Here is a 19,636-nt window from a genome sequence, read left to right on the forward strand (position 1 = left end):
TCACCAAACAAAAGACTACCTACCATACACAGCCTTTTGACGGCATGCTATCCTGGTGTGTTGTTTCCATCTGCCCACGCTTGGGGCAATCATCACAAAAGTAGTCTAGATGGCGACGGAGATTGGGTAGTGCAGCACAAGAATGGTGAATAAGTTGACCCTCTTTTAACTCCACAACCCGCTCACACATAAATTCCAGCCTGGAAAGGAAGCAGTTTGAGACTGATGATGAGGGATCGTTTCTGGTTCAGCATGGACAACCATACCAGCATGCATGTTTGCAGCGAGTGGCTCTTAAATCCGGAACACTACAATCTTCATACTCATGCCCATAGTTACAATAAAAATCCACTGTTCCATGAAGCATAAAGTCCCTTCAATATGAAGAATCAGGTTCACAGCTGAGAGATTTTCCAAGGATTTCTAAAGAACCCTTCCACACGCTGCGAGTATCACCAAGTTTGCTAGCCCCACCAACAAGCATGTGCAAAAGATCTAAGCCGTCAGTCAGTTAGGGACCACCATGTAGATGATCTGGCCTAAAACTCAAGGTTGCTGTTTGCCCACCACACGTGAAAACAAACCTAGCATATATTACAAATCTACCTGGGGTCCTACCTGATGCATGGCTCAGATGTATTTCACACGTGCCAGGTCGGCCATGCAGATGCATGTAGAGGTACTTGTGGAGGGAAGCATACGAGCTAGCAAACCACATCATCACAGCTAGCCAACAGTTCTTGCACAATCCATTCCCTAGCAAGATTTTTGGGCCTTGAAGTCGGGTATGGGGTCTCACACCAAATGTATGCCTCCGCAAATGTAATATGATAAACTCCTGAAAGCAAACTTGAGCTTTTTAGCTATCTGGCTACCAAAGAAAATCTCAGCTGGAGTTTTGCAGACTTAAATATGCTTTACAAAGAAAAAGGCAAAAAGAAAAAAAGATGAGGCAGATCATCAACCACGCATGTGAAATTCTGCAAACATGGATACTAAGATAAATACAACACTGAGGAAGATGTATTCTATTGGGGGCACTTCAAATACCCAATCCTCTCATATAAAAGCAGGATCCGACAGCAGGGATATGAGCCCCACATGTTAACATCACGAACAGGTGTGGAACCTCATCTCGAGCATGAGCAATAAACCATTTCAGTAGTTAACATTTACAAAAGGAAATTGATCATGAAAAGTCAATTCCATGTAAAGAAGAAAAACGATTCAACAGAGCTTATAAAATTCCATTATCTTTAATTACACAGTAAAACTATAGCAGGAAAGGTGTGCCAATCAGAAGATTAAATGGGGAAAAAACTCACCACCAGGCCCCTGAGAGAAACCCCACCAATCAACACCCTCCTTGGAGTCGCCGGTATTTGTGTCCTGAAAATGCTGGGGGAAGAGAGAACAAGAAATACAGATGACATTCATAGAAAGCATGAAAAGTCAACATTTACAGCAAGGCAGGAAAGAATTTTTCTGAGAGCTCCCCACAAATCCTCCAGTCAAACTGCAGGAAGCATGTGGGCTGGTCTGTGTATCACTTGGAAAGGGGGGGGGGAAGGGAGGAGAGAAAAAAAAAAAAAAAGAAAGAGAGACTCCCACATATGCATGTGCACCTGCGATTCAAGGAATAAACTCATCCTTGTGTGCCAGAGTAGAAAATACATATTATAAACACCATAAACATTCTCACAGCTACAACAGAAAGGAAAGAAAGAAAGGGGCTGGTGGCTCACCACGCCCTCATGCAACATCCCGAGTTGTTTCCTTTGAAGCTAGCTCTCCTACTGGTGCCACGAGGGTTGTTTGTAACTACTAAATCTATCGCCATCCCACCCTCCTCCGTCAGGTTCCTTCCTCTTCAATACCCCACCTCCCGCTGCTGCTGCTGCGGCTGCTGCCTGTTGTTGGTATATCCTTGCCTGTTCTTCTGCCAATGCCTGAGGATTGGCAACTGAGAGTTGCCTGGATGCTGAAGGCAACAATCTTTCATCTCTCCCTTCCACGTCTGCATTTCCTGGACCCGCATTGAGATCCAGACCTTGTCTGCCCCACTTCCGACTGCTTTCGGCTCCTCCGCCACTACTACTAGTGGTAGCAGTACCCTCTGGAATACTCATCATGTAGGGCCTTTGATAATGGGATGAAACAGCACCGGTGGGTCCTATAAGCTGGGATGGAATGGTTGGAAAGCACTGACCCCCTCCTGATGAAGAATCCATGTATGGAGTAGGCCCGCCAGAGAAGGAGGTTGAGGCCAGTGGAAAGGGATTAGCAGAGGAGAATGGGAACCCAGCATATGGGAAAGCATTAGCAGGGGAGAAAGTCATGGCAGGGGAGGAGGAGAGCACTGGACCTCGGTAGAGATCACCTCCAAAGGTGCCACCAGTAGCTGATCCCAGAATCCTCTGACCCGCACCAGTCGCAACCATAGTAGGATAAGGCTGATCTCCTCCTCTGTCCGACAAGAACGATGGGATGGTATATGAGGTACCTGGAGGGAACCACTGTGAGAGGCTCCCCAATTCTGTGCTATTCATTCTAATGCTACCAACATGCGGTGGCAGGAACAGCCCACTGCTCTTGGCATGCTGATTGCGTGGTGCAGCTTCAGCACCCCCTTCATCAAGGCTGGGTCCATTGTTCAAATCGAAATCCCTCAGGGCATTCATCTCGCCGTTAGGGAATCCACTGGATGATGACGACCTTGCTGGCAACAGAGGTGCTTCCAACCTCCGACTGGTGCTTGCTAAAAACTGCCCATTATCTGCACTTTCATCGACTCTATTCAAATCAAGATCCAGTCCAGTACTGCGAAAGGGCGCAGGAGAAGAACTGAACATGTCACTGCGCGCCATGTCACGGTTGCTAATTGGCCCCCTTGACTCAGAACCTGTCTCCCGGACAGAGCTCTGAGAAGCCATGTCTTCATTAACTCTATCATCAGGGACATTCAGATCGATATCCAAAGCAGGTCTGCTTTGTTTACAAGCAGTGGTATCAGGTGGTGGAACATCAATAGTGTTAAGTGGCATCTCTAGAACCCTTCTAGGTTCTGCTGGTCGGAATGCACTGGTAGAAGCTGATCCTTTCCATCCAACCTCCCCTTTATTCCTCAATAGGTTATCATGAACAAAAGGCCCTCTCGCAGCAGCTGCCACTGTTATTGATGCAGGCAAGCCGCTAGACATGGGAGAGACAGAAAAAGAAACTGGACTCGGCAAATGAACTGCAGAAGAGCATCCAGGTGCAGCAGAAGAGGCACCCAGCTCGCTCTGGTTCCCTTCGTCCACTGGAAACCCTTCATTCAAATCAAAGTCAAGCTTTGAAGCTATATCAGATCCAGCAGCATTAGCCGACATGCTTTCCTCTCTTTCGTCTGCTTCAATACTGGATAACTTAGGTCCTGTAGACTTCATGCATTGCTCAGCAGGAATAGCAGCTGACTCCTGCTGTGGAGCAGAACCAGTAGGGCGGTGCTCCACGACCTCCTTCCTTTCTGTATTTTCCTCAACCCTGTCACTGCTGCTGTGATCTAAAACAACTGGATCTACATTTCCTGCAGCCCGCTCGTCAACAGTTGGAGGGGCAATAGCTGTCTGCTCTATTGATTCACTGGCACCTGGCCCCAAGAGACTCTTCTTTTCCATGCCTTCAGCCTTCTCAGCCATAGTAGATTCATCAAAACTTTCAGGACAAGGGGCACTGCCAGAACCAGAAGGGGCGGAAGCATGCTCACCACTTCTGTCAGAAGCCTCAGTATGATTTGCAACAACAGTTGGCGGCTGCTGCTCAGTCGGGACAGAAGCAGCCAGGCCTTCGTGTACTCGATCCACATTCTCACTACCCGTTTTCAAAGCTGGACATGACGGAGATTCTTCAACTGCTTCTTGCTTGGATTCTTTTATACTTGGAGCAGTCTGATCAATAGCACGTACATCCCCACGTACAGACTTGGATGGTGCCGTCGAACTATTGTGTGCAACCTTGTCGGATGCATGATCAACCATCTTATTTTGTTCTAATGATGCACTCCTTAGCCTTGGTTTATAATCTGCATTCCTGCCAACACTTGCCTTCCTTCTTTTAGGACGTTGATTGGGCCTTTCAACCTCCTGACCCTCTCTAGCAACTACTGGAGGAGCTTCACTACACGTCAAGCCAGTAGATTCAGACACACATCCACTGGGTGCTGTTTCATCTGGTTTTGTATCAGACTTTACACAAGGCTCTGCAGTTTGGTGCAAATCCACACTGGGAGGAGGAAGTTCGCTTTGTTCGTTTGTTGGTTTATGCTCAGAGAGGGATGAAATACTTTTACTATCCCCTGATGTATTGACCGTTACATGCGTGCTGCTGATCTGTAGTAATTCGTCCTTTACCTGAAAAGGTTCAACATTGCTACCCTGCTTCAAAGGATCACCATCAGGCTGGCCATGAGCTTGAGCCCCGACTTCTTCACGTCCTGATTTGGTGTTGTTACCTGTGACTGAGTCGTCAGGTGCAGGTGGATTTCTGTCAGGAGAACCACCAGGAGAAACCAGTTCGGATTTTAACATTTCCCCAGCAGCCACACTGGCAAGTAGATTCATCCCAAGATCATCCCCAGCTGATAAAGACGTACTGGCTTCAGAGTACTTAACACAGCTTTCGATCAATGCATTTATGGAGCTGAAATCCCCTTTTCCATTTCTTGATGATTGGAAGGAAGCTTTAGACATGTCCGTTGGTTTCACAATTTCATCAGTATTCCTGCTGCGTTCTTCATCAACAACAGCTGCGGATGATCTGTCACCCTCGTCAGACCCAGCCAATCCATCCTTCACATCATTGCTCTGCCATGACTCTGTATTCACATCTGCAGTAGTACCCACAGCCTGACAAGTATCACTCTTTCCCTTTGCTCTTCGGTCACAGTGATCCTGCTTCTCAGAATCTCCAGGAGAAGAAGCTCTGCTGCCTATGACTGGAGGTTCATCGAAAGAACCTCCACTAGCACTTCGCGCAGGACTACGGCCAGGATTCGGAAGCCTAACAATCAGTCTGTGGCTGTTTCCATGATCTGCAGGGGGCATATCAAGCACTCTCTCACATGTCACACCAGACTGCGATGTTTTGTCGGGTGTGCTATTGCGGTTTGAAGTGCTAGGTTTTCCCAAAGCGCTTTCCTTTTGAACAACAGAAACTCCTGAGCCCAAAACACCATTGCTCGATCTACGAGTGCGAGATGCACCTGTAGTAGAAGTCTTGGCACTGATAGACCCAGCAGTGGAGCTCCTCGCATCCTCTTTCCATGCAGAAGCCACAGCTCTGGTATGATCACTGGAGCAAGACTGACTATTGTTCTGAGACTGACTGGAACTGCTGCTCTTCTCCTCCTTTAACGTCGTTGCCGGTGGCATATCTGAGATGCTGCCGCTGCCAACCATTTTGCAGTATGAATCCTTCGAGCTGAGCGGCGCCGATGCAGGCAATGTCGGTGTCAATTTCACAGACCCGGCAGTGGATGCTGATGTGGGCTTGGCAACAGCATCTCCTTGGCCAAGCTTAATAGATCCTGTCGTTTTGGATGCAGAAGTCTGCATGATGTAGCCTTTCAAGGCAACCTCATAGGGCCCTGCACGCCGGTTTCCTCCACCATGAGAAACTTCGGAATAGCCTGCTGGCTTGCCAGGCCATGAGACAGCCTGGTGGCTAGATCCAGACTTCGCCTCATTGATCTTCATTTCTGCTTCAACTCGTTTCTTCCATGTATCAACTAAACTCCTGGCTTTCTTCTGGATATCCAAGTTTTTATGACTGCGCAAATGATTAACAGACTTACCAACGTTACAAGTCTGCAGGGCATGAAGATTTACAGGCAATTTATCTAGTGCACGAAGGAGAGCCAGGAGAAGTTCCTCAACAGATTTGTCACCTTCCTTGGGGCTATTACCATCACCAACCTTCCCTTTGTGTGCCTCCTGGAGCCAATCATCCAAGACAGGCACTCCCCTGAGCTGCACAAACCGGTCAAGGCAATCAAACCTTTCTGTGGCTGCAACCACTTCTGCCAGCATTATTCGGCCCATCATATCTATCTTCTTCTCAGCTCTATCATGTTGCATGAGATGCACCAGTTTCTCAACCCCTTCAGCGTTTATAAGCCCTCCTTTGTCTGTTATTTTGGCAATTTCAGCTTTAATCATGCTTTCAAGTCTAAAATTACTAGAATCACCATCATCAGTTTTTGAAGAACGCTCTCGCTTAATGGGATCTGAGCCCTGATCAGCCACCCTCTTTCTACCCTTATTACCCTGAGAAGGAAACAAGGCCGCACTGTTCTGTACGCTTTCAGAACCAGGCTTTAGCTGCTGTGCTGTTGATGTTGGACCATTCAATGGTTTTGGAGAACGACCTCCTGATTGCACTGCTGCATGCATTTCTAGTCGTGTTTTGTCTAATAGCTGATCTACTTCCTCCTGTCGCTCCTGAGTTAAAAAGGGAGGGGGGAAGGAACAAGAGAACAAAAAAATAGAGGTCATGAGATGTAAAAATAAAAAATAAACAAATATAAAGAAAAAAAAATATGGCACTATTCAACATGGAAGGGGAACAAAAATGATATACTTACATTGATGTAGTCCTGATCAGTTAACCACCATAAACAATGGTTTTCGATGTCATACACTCTCCTACACACAAATGAGGATAGCCCTGAAGGAAGTTCAACACCTTTACGAAGAAATGCAACTTTACACGGATGGAGTAGAGTTGCAGCAGGTATCGCATCCCTGTGAAATGAGTAAAAGACTTCGTTCGGTGCAGCTTCCAGCACAATGCCTTTACCAAGTGTTACATCAGCGGGACGATAAAGCCAATTCACACCTAACTTAAGAGAATCTTCCTTGCCAGATGTTAACCAACGGATTATTCCAATGAAAGGTTGGGAATCTCTGCCCTGGAAAAGTGCACAGTCGCCAACACTAATCTTGCGTCCGTCCTACAAAACAAGATATCTTCAGTAAAAACAAAATCAGGAGATGAGATTCGAAAGGAAAGGGAGAAAAAATCAAGCATTTGTAAATGCAAAGGGGAAAAGCTGAATAGAATCCTTGGAAGGAAGATCTAAAGCAAGCACGCAGGCAATGTTCCAGGAAAGCAAGTATATTATTAACCACCATTTGATCAAGTTAGAAGCTTAGTCAAAATAAATAAATATCAAGCTTCCAAACAAATTGCTTTCTCCAAAGTCACATGGAATCACAAAATATCAAAATAAGGAATTGACATTTTCTTTCTTTCATTATGAATAATGTCAACATTTTATTGTCAATAGCTTATCAACTCAGTAAAATATACAGTCACCGTAACACTCGAAAGATGATAACTCTTAACTTTCAGCATATGCTCCTAAGAATGAAAGAATAGATATCTCATGTCCTGATTCAAAGAACTGTAGGCAATTTTCAAGGACTAAAAAATGATCTGCAATAATCCATCCACTCCACCACAACTTTCATGCACTACCTTGTTAAAATTGCATTGATTGATAAAACCATCTAACTGATAGCCTTTTCTGTTATAAACATTCATTTTCCAACACACTGATTGGACTATCGAGATTCCTGAGAGAGTGGGCCCACCTAAAGTACTGACAGGTTTGATTATTGGAATTTTTTTCCATTTTAGTGAATCTGGACCATCCATTCTGCAAGGCCATTGAATGGATGGTTTGGGTCATCAGTATCAATGTGGTGTTTGTTGGCTTGGTGGCTCATTAAGAGATCACTGGACCAAACGGGCAACTCCAATAGAGGTCGAACTGCCCACATGTACAATGAAACTCATCTTCACCATAATCGGGTGCAAACTAATAACATAGGATTGCATCTAAAAATTAAAATTTTAAAATTTTTTTTTTTTTTTTTTAAAAAAAAAGGGTCCCTTCCTTGTCAGAGATGTATAGCATAGATTTTTCAGAACATTCAGATGAATAAGATATTTCCAAAACAATCATCTGGACCATAAATCCAGTCCAACCCACTCTTCATGTCCCACCTTGCCATATTGCATTGATCAACCAACCATCCAACAGATGGCCTCTTTCTGTTGTAACTGTCCATTTTGAAACCACCTATTGGATAGCTTATGGATAGGCTTTCCCATTGAGTGTAGGATCCTCCTGGAGAACTGACGGTTCTGACTACTGGACCTTTTTATTCAAACTTATTTGTATCATCCATTCTGCAAGCCAATTGCATGTTTATGATCATGGAAATCAATCCAATGTTAGCTTTGTAGCCCATTATGAGTATGTTGGATGAAATGGATGATTCATCCAATCCATCCACCTTTCATGGGCCACACCATGCCAAAATCACACTGATTAATCTGACCATCCGACAGATGCTTTTTTTTTGTCATTAAAATTCATTTTCCAATGTACCAATTGGACAGTTGGGATTTCTAATAGGGTGGGGTCCACCTACAGACTTCCAGGTTTGATTACTGGATCTTTTATAATTTATATTTCATTTTATCTGCATCATCCATTTTGGAAGTCATTCATCAAATGGTTAGGAGTCAATGTGATGTTGGCTCAATGGCCCATTTCAAAAGAAGGGAGTATTGGACCAAATGGACAATCCAATAAATGGTCAAACTGTCCAAGTGTCCAATACAACTATTTGCACATCCGGCACATACTGATCGCATACAATTATCTCCATAAAACAACTCCCTTGATCTGTATCACAGAAAGCCCCGACAAGTTGCATAAATAAGATGCTCCTACACCCATCCAATTTCAAGCTAAAATGAACAGACAGCCACAATTCAGGTAGCTCTTCGGTAAAGCCCTTCTATTATTCTCTCTTATGGAGCTCCCCCGAAAGTTGCGGTCATCGGGTGGTTGATTGAAAGGGAAAGAGCTCCCTCCCCCGAAAGTTGCAGACATCGGGTGGTTGATTGGAAGGGAAACAGCTCCCTCCCCCAAAAGTTGCGGCCATCGGGTGGTTGATTGGAAGGGAAAGAGCTCCCTCCCCCCCTCTTTCCCTCCCTCCCCCACCCTGTATTTATGTATGAACATACGGCCTCTAATTCTGAACTTAGTTGGATCTTGTCATGCATTTAGGTACAACAACAAACATGGCATGCACGAATTGGGAAGTCCAAAAATCAGGATAACAGACAGTGAAACATCAATTGAACAAGTGCAAAAACTATAACCTGTTCCAGCAGTTGTTAGGCACATTCTTACAGTAATTTTCAACAAAGTTTCCCTAAACAATTAGTTAAATCCAAAAAGAATAAAAGGTTCATAAAAGAAAAGTTTAGAATAAAGCGGATACGCAGTACAAGAGATACTGATATGCTGATCGGGGAACAAGCCTCATGGATTCCAGCCAAAAGGCCATCGATGCAAGCAAAGCACTTTCTGAGGATGGATGATAGTGGTGGATTCATGCATGCTCTGAGAGACCTGGTTAGAGCATCAAACTAGGTAGTTAATATGATCAACCACACCGAAAGGCAAGATGGACTGCATCGAGTACCCTAACAGAAATTAAAATAAAATTAGAAGTGGTCATAAACTGGTTCTAGAGCTTCTAGACGTGGGTATTTGCTTTGCACTCCCTATCGCAGTCCCTTGACAAGAGATCATGCACTTTTCCCATCCTCATTGAAAAGATATCAAAGTTGCTGATCGGAGTAGAAGTGTCATAATCCTTTTCTATAAACTCATCCCTTATTTATCATGACATTCTCCAAGTGAACCACAGACCTGATATATTAGTCATAATGGGATCCAAGAACCAACCAAATTAATCGGTCCGTCTTTCCACCTGATTAGTATGCGATATCTGTGAATTATTATTCTACTATGTGCCTGCATTTTCAGATAGATCTGCATGTTCTGATTATTGGCATTGTAAATAGCTCATTCTTCTGCCTCCTGTGTCTGTTTTCATTTAAACTTCCCAGTTGTCTCTTCTTCACTCTTCCATTCAATCAGATACAAGTAATACGCAGGCACAAATTTATTTTATTCTTTGACCATTACTTTCCATTACAGTTTTTGGAAGGTGGTTTTACTTGCCTATCATCATACCGAACTAGCCCCCCAAGCTAAAAGTGCCAGAAATTTGGAACGCATGTGGATGGCAGAATGAGCATATGTGAAGCTCCTGACTACAATATAATCAATAGCTAGAATGCCATGTTAAGTATCTTTTCATCATGAACAAAATGCTAAGATTTCGACAGGCTCATGCATGGTGGATAATTAGGCTGTTGTCTGATGGCTCATTAACGGGCAGTGACCATTGACAACCTGCCATACACTGCTCATCGAATTTAATTCCTCTTACAGTGTAACTATTTGTTCAATTAATTGCAGGAACCGTAGTTGCATGATCCTACCAATGAGGTGTCACTCCTACGTCTAACTCCCACTTGCACTCCCGCTTCCTACCTGTTTATAGTTGAAAGCATTTTGAAACAGACACTAAAACCCTGCAACCGATTCCATTGCCACTTCACTTCAGGCAACATGCAACTATAGAACCTGCTAACTAGCTGTAACTGTAACTCCTGCTTCAAATTCTCACTTTGAATTCCACCTTCTAAGCATTTATAGTTGCTACAATTTGAAATAGACACCTTCCCTGTCTTGCACAAAAATCTGATAACACCTCCACTCACACTTTGCTCATTCAAGCAGATGATTCAGAAAGAATATCTGAAAATTGGAAAACAAGAGAGATACATAAAGCTTGAATATACACAGATGAATGACGATGATATAGATTCAGTTTAGATTGCTAAGCATGCCCAATATCCCAAGTTAATTGAAAGGAGCTGACTATTCATGTGATCCACATGCTACATTTGAACTTAAACTAGGAACCTAAAGGATTGCTGACACCCAGGGCTGAATAAGTGAAAATTAGAACCTCAGAGAATTCTTAGTACCTGAGGGATAGTTCTCTTCATGGTAGCAATCTCATAAAGATGTTCATTGAGACTCCCAGCAGCAATAGAATTTGGGCTTTAAAAATGTATAGAAAAGATGAATTTTAGTAAGAATGCTGTCCAAATAAAATTAAAGATACCAATTGAAGTTCAGCCAAAAAAACAATGAGAACATTTTATTTATTTTTTCAAAAGACGACGATTATAGTGCTGAAGATGAAACAGGAAAACAACAGCGGCTAGCGACAAGTGCCCCGCTCGTCACTCAAAAAAGCCAGCCAACCACAAACACAAAAGAAATAACAAAAGAAACCCCTCAAGGCCTCAACTACACAACAGCCTGGGAACCCGAAAACGATTAAAACCCACCCCCATGCACTAAATGGAGCCTCCATTGAAAACCCTCAGAATTCTAATCTTGGCGAGTACCCACATATAGCCATACCCGGGAGTCTTCACCTGAACTGACCCATCAGCAAGGCCACACTTGCAAAGGTTCTGCTATTTCTTTCCTTCCAAAGACCTCAAATCACCACAAAACACACCATCTTCTGCGGGGTCACCTTTCTGCCTCTGAACAGCTCACAACACCATTCCAGCTCAATAGAATTATTTAAAAACCAAAGAAGCCCTGAAACGCTCCAGGAAGAAGTTCCACACTTCTTTTTGCCACCATGCAATGAATGAAAAGGTGGTTAACAGATTCTTCCTCTTTCCTGTGTAGGAGGCACAAATTTGGAAAGGCCATATTCTTCTTTTTTATGCTTTACAACCCACACAATTTGTTTGATGTTGCCACCCAAGCCAAAGCCTTAAGTCTACAAGGCATCAAAGCTTCTCCAAACTACAGCCCAAGGACGACAAGCACCATCCCTAGCCATAAAACTCGAGTAGAAGAAAGACCTAGTAAAACAGGAGTCAGTTGCCGCCCATCTCCATATTTTCGAGTATTCAGCCAAGCTATCAATCTGCAGCAGCCTCAGCCTATCAAGCAGACAAGCAAACAGGATTGCTTCCTCATCTGATAGAGTTCTAGGCAATCTGATGCGATGGTTTCCAAACACTGGCTTCTTCATCCATAGTGATGGGAAGTGCTAGCAAATGTTGGAATGAGATGACCAAGGGTTCCCATCTAACCAAGTATCCCTCCAAAATAGCACATTGGCTCCATCGCCGACTACAAAACTGATGCCCTACCCAAATTCAGCGCCAAACCCATCGGATAAGTTCCCATGCCTCCCTCATTACTTTAGCCCACCATGCTAATGGCTTTCCATATCTTGAAGCCTGTAGGCATAGCATAGGCTCCTGAAAACCACCCACTCTCCAACTCACCATATTTACCACAAATCACAGCTATCCAAAGACCATCAGGTTCCCCCCATAATCTCTGCCGCCATTAGCTTAGGAAGGCCCAATTTCATTCTCTCACACTTCCAACACCCAAGCTTTCATATCACAATGGCTTTTGCACCTCCTTCCAATTGATGAGACAATACTTATGCCCCATCTCATTCCCTTCCCACAAGAAGTCCCTTCAAATACATTCAAATTTGTATGCCACTATTGCAGGAAATGACAAATCTCAAAGCCTCCGTCAATTTTATCAATAGCACCTTCAACAATATCTTTTACATGCCTCCACCAAGCTAATTGGTCTAACATCTCTAAACTCAGCTGTGCCCTCATACTTCGGAATAAGGGTAATGAATATGGCACTTAAACTCTTGCTCAATTCAGATCTCCTATGATATTCCAAAGAATAATTCAAAAATGTCTTTTTTATAAAATCCCAAAAGCTTGAAAGACAACCATGGAGAAATCATCTGACCTCAATAATTTGTCTTTATTCATCTCAAAGACCATGTTTCTGCTCAAGCCGCTCTACCATACCTTTCTGCAGAGACTTGAAAGAAGCCATCAAAGTTCTCTAATAATACTCTTTTATATTACAATTTTTTTTCCGAAAGATCTCTTTTATATTACAATTTTGGAAAAAAAAAAAAAAATTTCTTATTCATGAATGATCCTCAACCAAGGAGTTGCTCACTTTTAGCTTATGGATGACATTTGATCTCTGTTTATCATTGTTGTTAGTAGCAGTTGTAGTGCATGTTGTGAAAAATGTCATATTTCGGTCGCCTTCAACCACGTTGCCTTTGACTTTGGCCTCCATGGAGATTCTTCTCTTCTATAGATCACCATATATTCCGCTTCATGATTCTCTCTTTCAACAAATTTTCCCTCACCCAGAATACCTTCATCCTCTTCCTTGTCAATGAGCTCAATGTGCTTCAAATATGTATCTTCATATGCCTTGCCGATACCAGATCTGATTTTGTTGCTCTCCAAGATTTGCCTTTTATCTTACAAAGCTTTTTTAGACACCGATACTCAGCCCAGCCCCCAACCTGATACTCCACCCACCATGTGGCGATAAGTCAAATACAATCATTCCCCTCTAGCAACCATTTCTCAAATCTGAGAGGGGTTGGGCCAGAAGAAAAAAAAATATACGTTGAAGTTGAAGTGCATGCTCTATGCAATGATCTGGTGTAGAGACTCCTTCCTTCTGCTCACTTCCCTAGTGACATGGATAAACAAAAAATTTAAAGAAGCTCCCAAATCTCATCAAAAAGAAACAATAACTACCATGATTTTGGACCAACATGCAAAGCCTAATTTGTGACATGTGACAAGTCACCTCCACTAACATATGAGCCCAATGAAGAATCATTAAACAAACATACTCCACACAATGCCCTTGCCTCCATTTCTTCCTAGCCCAAAACCAGCTATCCAAAAAACACAAGTTTACACCATTTTCATGTTAATCACTCACATGCCAGACAATTACTTATCCCCCAAAGAACTATTAGAATGAATCTTCCAGAAGTCACTGAGAAGTGCTTTCAATTGTGCTACATCTTTTCTTCCTAAAATTTCAATAACCTATCTCGAATCCCTCCTCATGCCGGATGTCATCAAACCTAGAAATTCATTCTCAAGCATCAAACATTCAATGATCTTTGCACATCCTTTCCTCGTACAAAAAAATGACCTTATTTGCAAAAATCGCATTGTTACTTTCCTTCCAAATACTCCACATAATAGCCAAGGGCACCCTTACATATATCTCTTGAAAAGGAAGAAAAATAAAAGGAAAAAAAAAAACACCCTTTCAACCTCACACCACCTAAGCTAACCTCGTTTTGAATATCCACAAAAAAAAAAAAAAAAAAAAAAAAAAAAAAAAAAAAGTAAAAAAAAAAAAGAAGAAGAAGAAGAAGAAGAAGAAAGAACAGAACAGAACAGAACAGAACAGAAAAAAATTCCCCTATTGCCCCACCTAATCATCATCATCATCATCAAAGCCTCATCCCAACTAATTGGGTTAACACATGAATCAGTTTCTGCCATTCCCCATCCAATCTCATCCATAAAGATATTTAGGGTCCTACCCTCCTGTCTAAAAGATGATATTATCAGATCTTCTTCTTCTTCTTCTTCTTTTGTCAATAAGAGCTCTCCATAAACTTGGACATCTTCTGCATGATAGTTCCAACATGTGGCAAATACAACATGATTTCCTATCATGATTTTTTTTTCACTCGATCCATAGTTCTCCACAAATTTTTATGATACTCAGATCCTTCATATCCCTCAGTATATGCGTGCCAAATATGATATGATGGGCATGGTTATTGGATCCATGTCCGACATGGCTCAACCGTACCCAAATATCTTACAGTAAAAACTAATTTAAATTTCTAAAACTTAATAAATAAATAATGTTTTGGTAATATTCTGTTAAGAAACACTGAAATATTCAATATAAAGTTATTTCCTCATATGCTGAGATTTGAAGTCAAACGAGTCCCCTCCCAAACATGAGCCAAACCTAGTATTCGTACTAGAGTAAACTAGGCCAAAACCAACATTTTCTTATCGGATTCGACTAGAGATTATGTTTTCATGTTTAGGGAGTTGCTTGTCCGTAATGGCACTATTTCTTGTCTCCCTCATCCCTATGGGCCTACACCCCTCAATAGACTAGTTGAAAGAAATGCAGTTCTTCCATATGTATATCTAATTAACTGGATTCCAGCGTATGCCACTTATGGTCTGCCTTTAAGCTTTTTTTTAAAGATTATGACAGTTTATTAAAAGGTGCCAAAAGCAAACAAGGAACAACAAGAAAGGCGCCAAAAGCGCCAAATGTGCACAACCCAGATTAGGAGAAAAGCCTCAACATCTATAAAAAGCAAAAACTCTCTACAAAGATATTGGAATTATCAACCCTATCTTTGACATTTGCCTTAGCCTGCCCAATAATCTTCACAAGCATCCCACTCTTACCATGAAACAACAATTATTCCACTCTCCCTATATGGTCCAAATGCTGGCAAGCAAGGAAAGCCTCCACAGCTTCTTCCAATCTCTCTCTCCCAATACCACCACATGCAAAGCTAGGAACAAGTCTTCAATGAACCCCGGCATTACCCACGACACCTCGAAAACCCCAACAAGTACATCCAAAAGGATCTTGCAAGCAGGTAGTGAATAAACATTGTTACCGACTCCGCATGACTAAGGCACATGGAGCACATATTGGGAATGTGCATTCCCTCTTTTGGAGATTGTCAATAGTGAGTACACGATTCATATTCACCAACCAAGTGAACATCGCAGCCTTTGGGGGCACTCACATAACTCCAAACAAACGCTAAAGGAACCTTAGCCGAGACCAAACCCTTTTAAGTGAGGAGCTTGTAAAAAGACCGAACAGAGAATCTGCTCAACTTATCGAGACTCCACACCAAAACGTAATTCTCCCCAAGAAAGAATAAGACACCATAAAGCCTTTCCGATAACCTCAGGAACTCAACCATCTCTCTTCCACAAATGGGGGACCACGGTTTCCATGTCGATTTTGAAGAAGCTTCTAGCCCCACTGATTTCGCCCTCTGTTGCAAGACCTGCTGGCCTAGGAAACTCAGCACGGAGAAAACTCTCGCCCATCCAGATGTCATCCCAAATGCAAACCCTCTCCTCGTTGCCAACTGCAAATCTCGCTCCCTCCATGAATTTGGTCCCCACCTCTTCAACTGCCTTCCAAATCCCAAAACCCTATAAAGGAATGAGCCTTTCATTCCCCAACCCCTGCCCTAACACCATATTTTGAGACTACCATTTTCCTCCACAAACTACCCTCCTCCAATCGGCTTACATACTTCCCATTTTAACAAATGAGAGGTTCTATTTTCAATAGCTCCTTGCCATAAGAAATCTCTCCTTAACTAGTCCACGCACTCCACCACTTTGGAGCACTTGAAAAAACACATGAAGTAAATTGGCATGTTTCACATAGCAGCTTTAATCAAGGTTAATCTCCCACCGAGAAGCATGTAGCGGCTCTTCTTGGTTGACAACTTCATTTCGGCTTTCTCTATTACCTTGCCCCAAAGGTGCTTTGATGGCTTACCAATACAAAGGGAAATACCAAGGTAAGTTGAAGGAAATAAGCCTATTTCACAAAAAAAAAAAAAAAAAAAACCCCAGTGAGGTGATCCAGCTCCTTAGATATTTGAATTCCCAACAATTCACTTTTTGAGGCGTTACCTCTCAATCCTAACACCACATCATAACATTTAACAATTTTCCGTAAGTTATCCACTTTTTCTTCCTCCGCATTACAAATAAAAAATAACCCCACTCTTCACAATCGAACCCTACACCCCACCCTTTCCAACATACAATCCAAGAAATCCCAATCCACTCGATCATAAGCCTTTTCGATGTCCAACTTACAAACAACCCCTTTTTCCCTTTCCTATGGCAACCATCAATGCACTCATATGCCACCGAGGCACGGTCCACAATCTCTCTTCCTTCGATAAAGGCATTTTGCGCTTTCCAAATAATACTAGAAGGAACCCCCCTAAATCTCGTAGCCAAGATCTTTGAAGGAATCTTAAAGGGGCTCCCTATCAAACTTATTGGCCTGAAGTGCTACAGACCCTCTACACCTTCCTATGGATAATGGCAATAAAAGAGTACAATTATGAAGTTAAACAGCCCACTTCAAAGAATTCCATGATAAAATCATTCATGTCCCCTCCTAACACTTCCCAAAATTCCTGAAAGAAAGCCAGGGGAAACCATCCAGCCCCGGTGCTTCATAGCAAAGATCATCAACTGTTGCCTTGATTTCGCTTTTTAAAACTGATCTTTCTAGCTTCTCTACTTGCCCTTAATACACGATTGAATGGTAAATTATCTAAATGCGGTCTTGCTCGCCCCTCACATGATAACAAGTCCTTGTAGTAGTTACCTATGACCTCACAGACTCACTCCTTTTCTTTCTATTCGATTATCATTCACCTTCACACTTTTGATCCTATTCGACCTAGCTCGCGCACTGGCAATCCCATGAAAGAACTTGGTATTCTTATCACCTTCTTTTAGCCACATCGCTCTTGACCTCTAATACCATTTTATTTCCTCTGCATTGAGCCGCTTGTTATACTCCCTCATAAGAGATTCCCTAGCCACCCTATCTTCCTTAGTTAATTCCCCTCCCTCCTTTATGTCAAGCCATTGAACCTAATGCAAATCGCATCAGCGTCCTGTTTCCATTTTTTCCACACCTCAACCCTTCATTCCTTTTTTTTTTCTTAAGCAATCTCTTTTTTTCTTTTTTCTTTTTTTTAATAATTTAAACCCTACAAAGCCCTTCCACTTCGAAAGATTCCCACCACTTTTTAACTAGTTCCCTAAATCCCTCCATTTCTAGCCACATCAACTCAAAATGAAAAGGGTGCAACCCCCAATTCTCCTCATCCGTCTCTAATAATATCTAACCATTTGAACATCGGCCTTAGAAGACCCCTTTGCATTATCGTAGGAAAATGCTCAAGCCAATCCAGAGAGACCAAAATATCTTTTTTCTTTTTTTTAATAATTTAAATGCTACAAAGCCCTTCCACTTCGAAAGATTCCCACCACTTTTTAACTAGTTCCCTAAATCCCTCCATTTCTAGCCACATCAACTCAAAATGAAAAGGGTGCAACCCCCAATTCTCCTCATCCGTCTCTAATAATATCTAACCATTTGAACATCAACCTTAGAAGACCCCTTTGCATTATCGTAGGAAAATGCTCAAACCAATCCAGAGAGACCAAAAATTTGTCTAATTTTGACATCATTGCCTTCTCTTAACCATTAAACCACGTATTAAGCCCATTGGTAAGTCCTCGTTCTGGTAGAGCCATCCCGAAAAATCTATCATATTCTTTGTAATCTTTCCCCCTCCATACTTTCCAAACAACCAATACACCACATTAAAGTCACCTCCAACGCGGCATAGCTCCAACCGGTCTCTTCGAAAGGAATGGACAATAAACTACTATAAAAACCCTCATGAAGCATGAAGAAGCCTCTTTCAATCACACCGACAAATAGTCTTCTCATTACGAGGTTTAGAGCTTACTTTCTTGCAGCACCACATTAAAGTCACCTCCAACACGGCATAGCTTCGACCGGTCTCTTCGAAAGGAATGGACAATAAACTGCTATAAAAACCCTCATGAAGCATGAAGAAGCCTCTTTCAATCGCACGACAAAAAGTCTTCTCATTACGAGGTTTAGAGCTTACTTTCTTGCAGCACCAATAACTGAGCCTTACGAAGCCTTCTCATTTTCCGAATATGAGCTCCCTTTTACAACCCAAACTGTAGACATTCTAGCTTATCAACTTCATTGGTTCGTTGATCTAGCCCTTCTTCATGTTCTATCACCTCTCTTAGAACTCCCTTCTTTTGAGACTTACACTACTCCTAAGCTAACCAGCTCTATGGTCCCCCTCGGGCACTTCGGAGATTTCCCTTCTAAGCCTCTCTCTTCAACAAACTAAAATAGAGTTACTACAGTCCTCATCACAATCACGAAAGGTCACTCCAACGAGCCTACCAAGATGTACTAGGGCTTCCCAAATCCACCGCATCCCTCTTGCCATCGAAACATGGTGATCAGATCTGCCCACCACTCCATGTTTCTTCAAAATTACAAATTCATAACAAACCTGTGCTCCCCGACTGCCATCACTACCGACTACTTTTCCACATCGCCCCAGCTCCCCTTTGAGCTTTTTGCACTATGTTGACCTCAATTTTGAGCTCCATGTGTTTAACTACACATGTTTCTTCTCTTGCCAACGTATGAACATACCAAGCTTTTAGCTCATCAAACTAACTTTTTGGGCCCACAAGACGGAGCATAAAACGATATTGTCATTATGATGATCCCTGCTCTACCAACTACAAATCTATGACATGTCTCCCTCCATAACGGTGTTTCATTATTTTCCTTACATGCCCATCGTTCCCATAATATTCACGTCTATAATTATTTTTTCATCTTTTGATTCCATACATTATCCATTTTTTCCTTATTTGCCTAAATCTCTACCCAATCCCACATTCACTTTTTGTCTTCCTTGATCATTTTCATGTTTCCTATCCTAATCGATTATCCAGTATAACCATATACCATCCTTCCTATTTCCCTCCACAAGATACTTAGTTTCCACATTATTACATTAATTTCATGAGAAAAGCAGTTATAAAGAGGCTTTTGATATCCCACACTGGCAACAAGTTATGGATGAAG

At 42.4% G+C, this 19,636-nt stretch overlaps 1 protein-coding gene and 1 long non-coding RNA gene across 9 annotated transcripts in view; both read right to left on the reverse strand.

Moving 5' to 3' along the window:
- Window positions 1-299: 299 nt before the first annotated feature.
- Window positions 300-19,636, reverse strand: part of LOC131258268 (uncharacterized) — a 42,353-nt gene continuing 23,016 nt past the window's right edge. For 2 of the 8 annotated variants that reach the window (XM_058259475.1, XM_058259474.1), the window contains exons 2-4: window positions 10,966-11,041; window positions 6,623-6,991; window positions 1,632-6,479 (exon numbers count right to left, since the gene is read on the reverse strand). In XM_058259475.1, the coding sequence (XP_058115458.1) occupies window positions 1,794-6,479; window positions 6,623-6,991; window positions 10,966-10,986 (5,076 nt within the window). In that variant the 5' untranslated portion in view covers window positions 10,987-11,041 and the 3' untranslated portion in view covers window positions 1,632-1,793. The other 6 variants (XM_058259469.1, XM_058259473.1, XR_009178034.1 and 3 more) reach the window with 5 other exon arrangements.
- Window positions 17,908-18,473, reverse strand: LOC131258269 (uncharacterized). The gene is made up of 2 exons (XR_009178036.1): window positions 18,419-18,473; window positions 17,908-18,348 (listed from the first exon to the last, which is right to left on the reverse strand). It is a non-coding gene; the product is annotated as an uncharacterized LOC131258269 (long non-coding RNA).

This window comes from Magnolia sinica, chromosome 10 (assembly GCF_029962835.1).
Source record: "Magnolia sinica isolate HGM2019 chromosome 10, MsV1, whole genome shotgun sequence".
Taxonomy (NCBI): domain Eukaryota; kingdom Viridiplantae; phylum Streptophyta; class Magnoliopsida; order Magnoliales; family Magnoliaceae; genus Magnolia; species Magnolia sinica.